The sequence below is a fragment of the Vipera berus genome, assembly GCF_964194415.1.
Source record: "Vipera berus genome assembly, chromosome: 3".
Classification (NCBI taxonomy): Eukaryota; Metazoa; Chordata; class Lepidosauria; order Squamata; family Viperidae; genus Vipera; species Vipera berus.
The window spans coordinates 80,195,343-80,208,144 of NC_138204.1; the positions used below are offsets into that span (position 1 = coordinate 80,195,343).

General features: G+C 40.0%; 2 protein-coding genes across 2 annotated transcripts in view; both read left to right on the top strand.

The window, feature by feature from the left end:
- The window catches only part of SAMD13 (sterile alpha motif domain containing 13), a 35,968-nt gene that overhangs the window by 15,833 nt on the left and 7,333 nt on the right, over positions 1 to 12,802 (top strand). The window contains exon 3 of the mRNA XM_081322399.1: positions 1,174 to 1,285. Within this exon, the coding sequence (XP_081178525.1) occupies positions 1,174 to 1,285 (112 nt within the window). The remainder of the gene's footprint in view (positions 1 to 1,173; positions 1,286 to 12,802) is intronic.
- Positions 5,257 to 6,471, top strand: LOC308664853 (dnaJ homolog subfamily B member 6-like; the record flags this gene model as incomplete). Its single annotated transcript, XM_081322398.1, has 1 exon — positions 5,257 to 6,471. The coding sequence occupies one exon, from the start codon at positions 5,257 to 5,259 to the stop codon at positions 5,953 to 5,955; it is 699 nt and encodes a 232-aa protein (XP_081178524.1). The 3' UTR covers positions 5,956 to 6,471.

The window sequence follows — 12,802 nt, forward strand, 5'->3', positions numbered from 1 at the left end:
TTGTCTGGCACAGAGTCTGCACATCCATCTCTGCTCTGAATCATGCAGACATTGGAGGAAATATCCTGGACTTAAATTGGTGAAGGTCAATCCTCAGTCTTTGTTTTGGAGGTAGGAATAGTGCAGTTAGTCCTGCCCAGCTTAATGCTAAACTTTATTCAGAGCTCTTAGTTTATTAGGTTGCTTAGTCTGCATAATACTGCGTTATTGAGGGAAAGTAATAATACAAGGGCTCTCTGACATTTACAATAAAGATAGCATATGTGCCTAATGCCATAGACTCCTTATTAGTCCATGCTTTTTGGACAACATCCAAATATTAAGTAGTTATTAGATAATGTGGATAATTACTTTGCTAGCAAGTGGTATGTCATAGTGAAAGAGAAAGCAGGTTTGGAATAGGAAGTGATGGATTCAAATCTTAATTCCAATAAGATCACTACATGACTTTGGCAGAGTAATAAGCAACAGTGCACCCAAACATTGGGCATTTACTGTTGCTTAATGGATGGACAAAGTTTATCTTCGCTCAATTCAGGGCAAGGAACTCCTAACATGAGCCCCTGTTCTAAGATACAATTTTTCACTTCACGCTTACAGGATTAAAAACTATTATGTATTTTCTACCAAATTATACATTGTGTGTGTGCATGTACGTGTGTCTGATGGTTTAAGTGCTAGATTTGGAATAAGCCAGGCTCAAAACCTCAGTTAGCCCTAATATTTCTGCCTGGAGATTTTATGCCATCTCTCTGCCCAACTTGCATGATAGTTCGTTGTACCTACAAAGGATCTAGAAGGACACTCAAGAAGAAATATCTTTACAAGGCAGTTTTTTTGGAGGGTACTACAAGGTAGCAGCAGACCAATGGTGAAAGTAGGCCATGTGTTGTACGGGAAATACCTCCACGCATGCTAACTGGAGAGATAGGAATTTGGTCCGACAGATACCAAAGTGATGACGACTGTTTAGGCTTATGAGGAGGTAGGATTCAGAGTGGACTCATTGACATACAGAGGTGGTGGTTTAAAAGGTCTTTATCAACAAGCAAGATAGATTCCTTACCTTGATGGTTTTCTTTTTTGTTGCGGGAGCAATTGAGTAGCCTATGTGCTACTTTGTACATCCATGCCAAAGATTCATTTTTGTTTGACTTTCTTAAAACTCCATAGCTTGGTAGAGAATGGAAGACCTCCTGATCCGGCTGACTGGGCAGTTACAGATGTGGTGAATTATTTCAGAACAGTGGGCTTTGAAGAACAAGCAAATGCTTTTCAAGAACAGGTAAATCTGTTTGCACAAAGCTTTTTTACTTTTAATTTCCAGCTTGGGAGATTTCAGAGTAGAGACCATGACAGGCAAATACTTGATATTGCAAAGACCTGGGTTCAGATCTCCTCTTAACACTGAGTCACCTTGGATCAGTTGTATTAAGACCAATGTACTCCCAGGTTTGTTATGAGAGTAAAGTGAAAGACACAGCCACGTACACCTGTACTCTGCTTCAAGCTCATAAATGAAAAGTGCAATAATGCAATAAGTAAATAAAATAAGCACTTAATGAATGCAATTAGGAGTGAGTTGGTTGGCGCTTTAAAATTGAGCTACGTGATGGAAAATGAGTATGGGAATGTCAATCACCGACACAACATTACCAGGACAATGCCTGTACCCTTCCAATCCCTTGATAGACTTGCTTAGGTTGGCACCAACACATCTCAAATGAATGAAAGGGAGGAGGTGACAGGTTTTTCACAGTGACACATAAAAGTAGTCTTTGGCTTATGATTGATCATTTAGTGACAGTTCAAAGTTATGACAGATTCCCTAAAGATGCAACTCAGTTCTAAAATTCCAACAGCCAGTGGGGGGGTGGGGTGTGTGCAGTCACATGACCACATTATGGATGCTTGGCAACCAGCTCACATTTATGGCTGTCTGTCATATCCCGAGGCCGCGTGACTACAATTTACAGTGTTTTTGCTGAAGAGCATTGTTTGCCTCAGTTTTGGCACAAACATGCCATAGTGAATAATAATGAATTTGCTTAATGACTGCCGCAAAAAATATATATCATGAAATTCAATTGGTCATCATGTTGATGATCTGCTTTATGACTGTCATGACTTAGAGCCATAATGTGCAGGTTCCATTATGCTTGTAAGGAAGGACTACCTGTAATTGCCACTAGGTGCTACGACTGTCTAATGAAAAGCTGCTAATCCGGCAGTGTTTATTTATTCCTCAGTACTCGTTATTAACCGAGTGCTCTTTTTAAGTACCCTTCAGATTTTACTGCTAAAGAAACTCAGCAGGGAAAACAGTAGGAGGAGTAATTGAACTGGCTTTTGAAACAGGATTTTAAAGCCATAGGGTAGCTGTATATTTGATGCTGTATGCTAAACGGTCCGTACTTTGTCCATATTTTGGAGAGGATTCCTTTTAACTCCTTGATAGGACTCTGGTTTTGCATAGGATTGCACAATGGTGGCGGTAGGGCCACTAACCGTAAGAAAAATGGTGCTTATAAGTACATAAATGGAGAAAACATCCATTTCAGAGATAATGAATGTCGAGTTAACTTTACAAGAAACAAAAATTCTTTTCATCTAGATAAATTGTTGTCCTGTGATACCAACTTTCCAAAGATAAGGAATTGTAGATGTTTCAACCACACCTTCAGTTCTTAGATGTTTCATATGTCCTTCTTTTCCTTTGTTGTCTTGTACACATTATTACAGGAGTCACTTTTCTATTGTCTACTGCTGCTGCAGTAACTTTTTAAAGGCTGGTTTGGCATGACTAGAGTCTATTGCATGAGTCATTCTCCTCCCCAGATATTGGAGGGAGGCAGATGCAATGCAGATTTAAAAAAAGAGAGAGGACTTTGATTGAGCCATCTTAATTTCTTTGAGAACAACAAACATGCACACACACACACACACACACACACACACGAGACAGTAAATCATGGCCTTCATTTTTTGGCTTTGTGATCAGTTCCAGGCATAGGATTCTAATATTTCATCAGCTTCTACAGTGCTGGATTAAAAGAAACAATTGAAAATCATGCTTGCTAATGCCTGCACTACCCCCATTTTGTACTTGTGGGTATCTTAACTTTCAGTTCAGTTCAATCCCTGCTTCTTCTTCTTTTTTTAGCATGTCATAAATCGAAGGAAGTTCAGCAGCTGCTATTCCATTGAAAAATTGTCATGAAAGACATTGTTTGTGTAAAGGACAGCTTTTTAAAAACAGCACCTTTTAAAGCAAGACTTTTGTGTTATTTATTACATTTCTAATCCACCTTTTGTACAGGAGCTCAAGGCGGTATACGTACTGTTCCCACCTCCTGTTTTTTTCTCCACAACGCTCCTGTCACAGGTAGATTAGGCAGATAGAAAATGGCTGGCTCAAAGGCAGTGAACATCCATGGCTGAAATTGGACTAGAATCTGGGACTCCTGGCTTATCCAACCCATCTCACCTGGTCAGGCAGGAGCTTCATGTTGCAGAATTCATTAGTTAAAGAATTATAACAGACAGTCTCTATGGAGCATCTTGTCCCATGAGGTGAGGTTGGCCCCCACTTTGCTGGGTTTTCAGAAGCACTAAGACTTAGCTCTCTCAACTAGCATGAAGATCCAAAAATAAGACACAGCTTGGCGGGGGGGGGGGGTGTTTGTCTTTTTTAAACTTTGTTTATTTTTGTATGTTTTTTATGTATATTATTTTTTTTACTTGTAAATGCCTTCACCGCTTTACCATCCTGACTGAGGATTTTCTTTTGCAAAACAGGTCAGTGAAGTTTCAAATGTGTACTGCCCAGACGTATGTTATTGGGGTTGAGCATATTTGGGGTACCTCTCTTGCAGTAATTAAATCACTCGTGTCTTCTGTGATTGGCAAAAAATTTTTGCATTTTTAATAAAGTGTTACTTCTTATATTGGAATTCTTTTGAAAATTATAATATCCATTTTCTTTAATTTTTTAAAAAAGTTTTAAAAACCTCTTGCGATTGATTAAATTTCAACTGACATAATTTAGGGCATATTATTCAGAGAACTGAAGGAGCTTCTTGGATGAGAAGCAAAATGTTTTCAAGGAAAAAAACCAAGAAAGTCCAGTTGCCTTTTGTAAAAGGACCTTTGGGACAACCATGACTAGGATGATTGAGAATCTCCATAGGCATGAGATCATAGAGTTCTTGCAAAGTTTAGCTATTAGAATTACATAAAATGTGGAGGCCATTACGTACTTTTAGGGGTGACAGGGCTAATGTGGGTAGGCACTGTGATCTGCTGCCCACTAAACTGTTTAAAGTAAATTTCTCTGAGGACAAATATTCACATTCCACTAGAAACAGACTTGGCAAGCATCACACTCATCTTGCTAAAACGGTACTTGAAAGAGGTTATCTAGGAAATGGGATGAAGAGATATAAATTCAGGTGTGCTTAATTGTTTTGTTTTCTTTAGATGTCATTTAATTTTTAAATACACAGGCAGATAAAGTTATTCATTTAAATATAAAGTCAGCAAACGGAAAGGTTTTTACCCAAAATGGAAATATAAGCCAATAAAAAAAAACTGGCAAAAACTATTTATACCTGAAATATTCCTTTCAGTTAATATCTGTGCCCCACTCAACTCCAGATTTTCATGCCAATGTAAAAAAAGAGACTGTGGAGATGAAATTTCAAATTTTGATTAAAATGATCTGTAGATGTGCCATTCACTAAAATTACCAAGTCAGTTGCCAGAATGCTGTACCTCTGCTTGATATCTACCGCTTTATAGGTTTTGGTAATAAGCTGGGCTGAATTTGTGAAATAATATGGATCTTTCCATATCTTGTATTTGATTTGCCTGTCAGATAAATTGAAGCCACCCCAGAGCCAATGGGGTTGCGGTATGCAAATGAACAAAATCTAACCGTTATTTAGCTTATCTAGTGATGATGTCACAATCTTTTACAGGGAACTGTTTGAATAATTTTGAAATCAACAGTTTCCTTCTTTTTAGCCGATCGGTTATTACCCCAGTTAAGATTACTAAAAGCCCTGACATGATACAGCATGTAGAAATATCACATATTTAACAGGGGTCAGGGGTTTCTGAGTGTGTGTTTCTTTTGTTTGCTTTCAAATGTATTTTATACTTCAACTGTGAGACTGATAGAGTTCCAAAAAGGTCCCTAGACCTTGTTTGGTTACTTGCCTCAGACCTGCCTGTTGTTACCAATATTTGAAGAAGATGGTAAATTATTATGAGGTTTTAGGAGTATCAAGAACTGCATCTGCCGATGATATTAAAAAGGCCTACCGACAGTTGGCCTTAAAAGTACATCCTGATAAGAATCCAGGAAACCAAGAAGCGGCTGAAAAGAAATTTGTAGAAATCTCTAAAGCCTACGAAGTCTTATCTGATACTAAAAAACGAGACGCCTACGACCAATGCAGCAAAAAGAAGTTAAATGAAAAAAAGCCTGCAAGGGGACAAGGTAGAGTTGGCAATGTGCAGAGAAATGGACATGGGGATAAAGGGTGTGGGAGAAGGCAGGTGGACCCTGAATTCAGCTTCTTCGGACCACACCTGAACATACAGATGGGTATGGATTCCTTTTCTCAAGATATCTTTGACAATCTGTTTGAAGACTTTTCTGGGCTTCAGCTAAGTCCCCGCAGAAGTAGAAGCAAAACTGACAAGAGCTTTTCGCTCTCTATCACGGGCGTCTCCCCGATTGCAGGAACTGGTTTCACTTCCTTTGGATCTAACATCCCAGGGGGCTCCTCCTGCTCCTCCATCACCTCTCTCAACAGGGGCAAAAATGGCAAATTCCGCTCCATCATCACAACCAGCAAAATTGTGGATGGCAAGAAAATCATTACAAAGAGAACGATAGTGAATGGCAAAGAAAGTGTTGAAAAAGAAGAAGAACCCATCGGTCACTGAAGTGTTTTCAGCCTATTCCAGGTAAGGACAGCTGCTGTGCTAGAAATTATTTTAAAACATATCCTATATTTTGCATGTGGGTAGATTGACATACATTCTTCCCAGGATCTGGGGCACTGGCATATTCTGGCGTACACATACACTCACCCTTGTGACCTTTGCTGGTCACCCTTTAGAACAGTCTTTTTCAAAATGGATGACTTTTAGGATGTCTGGATTACATGAAACGTTGTAATTGATCAGTCAATCTACTTTTATTTCGGCCCGTGACCAGGATAAGGATGGTGGAGTATAGAAAGTTTAAAAGGAAAAAAAAATACAGAAATAAAATTAAAATCCTAAAAGCTAGAAAATACAAAAGCAAAAATCTAAAAAAATAAATAAATCTAAAAAGTACAAAAATAAAAACAACAAATAATCTATTATAAAGTGTGACAGCTAATTAAAGTGGTTGAGTACCAGGTAGCATAAAGGAGGTTTAGAGTATCTGGAGATGAAGAAACTGAGATTGAGGAGAGAGTGGAACTGAGAATGCCAAACCTTATCCTGGGCTGTGTTGGTGTCAGGACCTCTTGGAGGTAGTGAGACAGCATGAAAGAATTTGGGGCAGATGAAAAGGAAAAGTAGAGATGAGCTAGTTCGGCTTTAGTACTGTCCAAACAATATTAGAGGCAGCTCTGTCTTAACCTTGTAGCTGCTACTGATGGGTGTTTTAGCTAGAGCAGATTATATTTTCCAGGGGTTGGGGGAGAAAAAGTAAAGGAATTGGAGTGGATTGATTTTAGCCATTCTATGCAGAATTGGGCATAGCAGAAGATTTATCAGCAGCAAACATTGAGAGTCAGGCGTTTGTTGACCAAGCCCCAATATAGCTGTGCCTGACTGTGTCTGCCAAAGCATACACCATTGTTTTAATTGCCGTGAAGAGCCCAGGATTGGAGAGACTCGCGTTCCTGCTTTCTGAAGTACTAATCTATTCCTGGAAAACAACTAGCTGTGGGTTTCAGCAAGGGCTACGTCATGAGGATAACTTTACTAGAGAAATTACGCTGTGTTCGGAAGGCTAGAAAAATGGGCTGATGATATAGGACAAGAAAAGATGAATAAAAAAACTGGAAGAGGGAAGGGTATGATAAGGCTATAGAGGGAATGAATCGAACTCTTCCCATTTAGACCTTGGTGAGAGGGGGGACAGACAGGAGAATAAGTAGTACAGGTAGCTCTTGGTTGTCAACTAACTCAGTGACTGGAGTTACAATGGTGCTGAACAAGAAGATTAATGACCAGTCCTCAAAGCTGTGGCCATTGCAGAATTCCTGCGGTCACATGATTACATTTCATTCATGTTGCACAATTACAGCAGTGGCTGCATCCCACGGTCACATGATCACCATTTGTAACGTTCACTGCTGACTTCTGAGAAGCAAAGTAAGCGGGAAAGCTGGCAAAAGGATCGCAAGTGGCAATTTGTGTGCGGTATGATGTCATGCTTAATGGCCACACAGGATTCATTTAACAATTGCAACAGAACTGCCAGAACTGCCGCTGTAAGTGAGGAGAGTAACGTGACGTCCCACTGTGACCATTTAGCAACAGAGTTCCTGATCCCAATTACCATGTGAGCTGTGGACTTCCTGTAGAAAGGGGTACTTCTATTGACCTAGTCATCCGCAGAATGGTTAGGTGGTGAGGTATTGGTTGTAAATTGGAAAGGATGGTGGCTGGAGGAACAGGGTGGAACTCAGTCCCAGCATACAGAATGGCTGTGAGTTTGAAGGACTGCTGATTTCAGTGAAATTGCATTGTTAATTCTGAATATGGTTTATAACCCTGGCTGCAGTTGGCCTGCAATTTGGGGGTGCTTCTGGACCAATAACTTCTGTTGACCTGATAAGATCCAGTTGGTCAAAGCCACAGAGGTCTGAGTTTGAGCTATAACCTCAGGAGGGGCTTTAGGTCCAGAATCACCCCCAAATTGCAGGCCAACTGCACCCAGGGTTATAAACACAGTGGTCAAAGCCACTGTGTGTCCCTTAATAAGAGATTGCCACTTCCAGGGACCACATTAAGCATGCCTTTTCAGTTGCCATTTTGCTCTGGAATACCATTCCTTCTGATGTGAAACAACCCTTCCTTCTAGCATTTAGGTAACCGAGAAAACTTTCCACCAAGCCAGAATGACTGGTGTATTGTAATAGCCTCTCCATTTTGAGATTGGGTTTCCTTTTATTATTGCTAATGTTTTTATTCACAATATTTACTCACAATAAAGCATTAACAGTAATAAAAAGAAATATTTCTAATTACTGTTTTTCAAACTAATTAGTTTTAATCCCTGGTGTGTATGGCCTAGAGGTTAAAACAACTGCCTAATGTGCAATCAGCCCAGGTTCGAATCTCAGAAGGGTATGGCTGACTGATGAAAACAAATAAGTTTGAAATGCATATCAGTCTCCCTTTAATTCTTTGTTAGCAATCTAAAAATTTACACAAATATGAGCTGTCACTGTTGTGACTACTGCCTGTTGATGGCCTTTGGTTAGGCTGAAACAGGAAATAAAGATTTGTCCCATGTTTGGGGCCTAGCAAGGTAATCTAAATAGTTAACAAGCATTTAACACATATCTCCCTTGCTTCTCAGCTAACAAAGTGAGATAGAGCTTGTGGCCTAGAGGTTAAAACAACTGCCTAATGTGCAATCAGCCCAGGTTCGAATCTCAGAAGGGTATGGCTGACTGATGAAAACAAATAAGTTTGAAATGCATATCAGTCTCCCTTTAATTCTTTGTTAGCAATCTAAAAATATATATGTAAATTGGTTATCCAGTGGGAGATGACCAGGTTGAAAATCAACCTCTCCGGCATCATTGAGCTGTGCTGGATAAACAACAGGTATTTCCATTCTGAGGAATCACAAGCAAAAAAACTTCCCTAAGCAGTAGAAAGCTTCTTGATGATTAATTATCATATTATGACCATCCAAATCTATGCCATTTACATCACAATTGTCCAAGTTATGCCCTAGCAACTGATGCAATGGAACTTGAAACAGAGCTTGTATGGCAGCACAGAAAACGTGTTAAAGCAAGTGCCCCCAAAAGACATCATTTACACACTGGATGCTCTCAGTGCAAACATTGGGAGCCAAGCAGAAACAGGCATCACTGGCAGCTTTGGATTTGGGAGAGGAATGATACAGGTGATAATTTGGTTCAATTTTTGCCACAAAAGTTGATTTTGAATCATGAATGCCTGGTTCAAACGGCACAGGCGTTGCTTTTACATTTGGAGATTGCCAAATAAACTGCACCATAACCCGATCAACTACATTCTGTGCATCCATCAAAGGTCCAGTTCAGTTCTTGCTGTCAAGAACACATCTGGGTACCAGTTGCAGTTTAGTTCATGAATTGTTGGTGGCTTAGATCAGAGTGAAATTATGAAACATCAAAAAGCAACATACAGGCAAAGAGTTTGGACATGACCAAAATCCCTGTGCAAGCCAAGTAAAAAATAAGTTTGAACTGCTGAACATCATCTGAGAAGATGCAAGATGAACCCTGACAGGAAATTCAACTGACCATCATTGAAACAGTTTGAATACATATCATACAAGAAGCTAGAGAAAAGCACAAATGGCTCTCAGAATAGCTGAGCAAAGAAAAGACACCAAAGCATCAGGCAAACGGGAGGAAGCAAGGAGATTGAATCCGAATTTCCAAAGAGCGGCAAGGTAAGACGACGGAAGTTTACTGGGATCAGCATTACAAACAGTAAGAAGGGATGTGGGGGTCTTTGATGCTCTTAGCCTGAAGGTTTTCTTGCAGATGTTTCATTACCAAACTAAGTAACATGTAAGAAAGGACTGCACGAGGAGCCATACAAGGATTCCATTTGTGCATGTTGTGATTCAGGGTCAGCCTCTGGGTTCGGCAGTTGGGTCGGACGATTCAGAGGAGGAGGAGGGGGGGTGTTGGAGAGGTTGCTGAGGGGGTTGGAGAGCTTGCTGATGAGAGCCCTCAGCCAGGCCCCTCCCACCTGGTTACGACGCAGACCCAGCTGTCTGAGCCTGACAGCGTGGATGAAGATGACCCACAGCTGGCCCTGTTCAAGGACGCCCGACGCAGGAGGCAGTCAATCAGGAGTAAACAGAGGAAGGCAATGGGGCACCTCGGAAGGAAGCAGAGAGAAGCCACGCCCTGAACTGTTTAAAAGGGGAATGCGTGGGAGGGCTGGTTTGCTGAAGGCAACCGTTTGAATAGTTCCTGTTTCATGGTTCGTGTCTTGCTTTTGCTCTGTTTGCTTTTGTGTTCATAAATTTGGCAGGCTTAGTTCCAGCCTCTTGCCTTCTTGTAAAAGGGGTTGTCCCTGCCTTATCTGCAGGGCCAGTAGTAGGCTGGTACAGAACAGTGCAAATCAAAAAGATGCAAACACCATTTAGTGCTCATAAAAGCATCATCAAAAACAAACAAAGGAAAGAACTGTCTGGCCAACAAGGTGTCAAGAACAGATAGCAAGAACGTACAGAAAAGCTGAAATACAGTAACAAAGAGGCACAGCCTCCTCAGGATGATGAGGAAAGGGGAACGAAATAGAACCAGTGATTCTTCAGGAAGAAGTTGTACGGACAATGACTAAAGTCCCAGGTGTTGATACCATTCCCACAGATTTACTGAGGCTTGCATCGCCCACAACCATCACAGCCTTGGGTCAAAAAAAAATATAGAAAATGAACACATGATTACAGAATTAGAAAGGATAAGTGTTCATTCCATTGCCAGAAAGGGCCATTCCCAAAATTACGCACAATTGCTCTCATCCCTCATGCTAGTAAAATTCTGCTTAAGATCATACAATAATGGTTGACACTAGTCATTGAAAGGGAATTACCACGATTAAGCTGGTTTTAGAAGGGGTCATGACACTTGTGATCATATTGCAAATCTACCATTAAAATATTAATATTAAAAGAACGTCTACATTTGCTTTATTGAGTACAAAAAGCCTTTGATTAGGTTAACCAAGACAAGCTGTGAAGATCCCTTGAAGACCTGGGTGTGCCAACATATCTGGTCAGGCTGGTGCAGTCGTTATACATAAATCAGAAGCTACTGTGTGAACACCATATGGAAACACTAGTTAGTTCAAGATTTAAAAAAAAAGTATGGCTAGGTTGCATTCTGTCACCTTTTTTATTCAGCCCATATGCAGAAATGATCAGAAGGAAGCTGAATTTAAAGAAGCAGAAATCAGAGTAAAGACTAGAGGAACATCAACAATAATCTGAAAAACAGCTCTGAAGTCAAATAGGAAAACAAATAAGGCTTAAAGCCTCTGATCAAAAGGATTTAAAAAGAAAGCAAGAAATTTGGTCTCCTTCTGAACCTCAAAAAGGTCCACCTCATGACCACTGAGAGGAATGGGCATGCCCAAATAACAATTATTGGCAAAGAGATTAAATGTATGCAAGAATTCTCTTTCCTAAGATAGGAGATTGATCGAATGGTGAATGTGGTCCAGAAACAAAACATTGAATCACCTTGAGTCGCCCAGCAATGACAAGCATTAATTATGGTAAGCAAGGACATCAGCCTGGCAACTAAATGCAGATTAGTCCACAGAACACTCTATTTTTCCATTGCATATTACTCGTGGATAGACATCTTGCTCAATTCTAACAACCAAGGCTGTTGCATTTGTAGCATGCCCCTAAAGGGGTTATTGTTTCTTATAGGAACAAAATCAGTTGGTGCAAATGATATGAGATATAGGAACCAGGGGCATTATCTTCCAACTTTGTGAATATATAAATTCCATTTCATTAGAATAATGGAGGATTGATGTAAAAAGAACTATAGTATGAGTCTTTTCCTAATCTTAGCACACAGAAAATGGTAGATGTCATCTAACGGTAGATGTCATCTACAAGATAAAGTATATCATGAAATCATAGGGCAGGAAGGGATCTTGGAAGATCCCAGTCAAAGCTCCTGCACTGGGCAGGAATCCTCATACCTTACTGGACCAAGAGCTGCCTGATTTTTCCTTGAAATCATTCAGTGATGGGGCATCTATAAATTCAGGAGGCAGGCTGTTCCTTTGTTTAATAGTTCTTACAGTCAAGAAATTCCTCCTTAGTTCGTCTTTGGATCTCACAATAAAGGCTCCACCCACTGGTTCTTGTCATGTTCAAGTGTTAGGGAAAGTAAATCTACTCCTTCCCTGTAACATCCCTTCATAATTGGAAGACTTCTTTCCTGACTTCCCTTAGCCTTTTCTTTAAGTTAAACAGACCAAGTTCCTTTTACTTTTTTTATAGGATTTAGCTTCCAAACTCCTTACCATCTTCGTTGCTTTTCTCTGCACTCTTTCCAGTTGCTCAGCCTCCTTTTTGTGTTATGGTGATTGGAACTGGACAGAGTATTCCAGATGTGATCTGACCAGTGTAGTATAGAACAGACTATTGCTTCCATGGTTGTGACACTGTATCAGAGTTTGGATATAACTTATCTGAAGTAAGATATGTTCCTGAATGTTTTTCCTTAAATGACCCAACTATGGCATCTGTATTTGTATTATAACTCAGTATATCTTAATTATCCCTTTTACTGCATATATGCTTTTGCTCCACCCTTTGTAATATAAAACATACAAGAGGGCCTCCAGATAAGAATTAAATATTGTTTCCCATTTCATTCAGACCAAGAAATATCTTACCAGCTCTGGAACAAACTTGCATTCTAAACGAGTTTCAAACTGGTTTAATATCCTGGGGTTCTCTGAAACTGTAGGCATAGATTCCTAATTTAGAAAAAAAACAGGAAACTGGTTGATTAGGAGCTTTCTA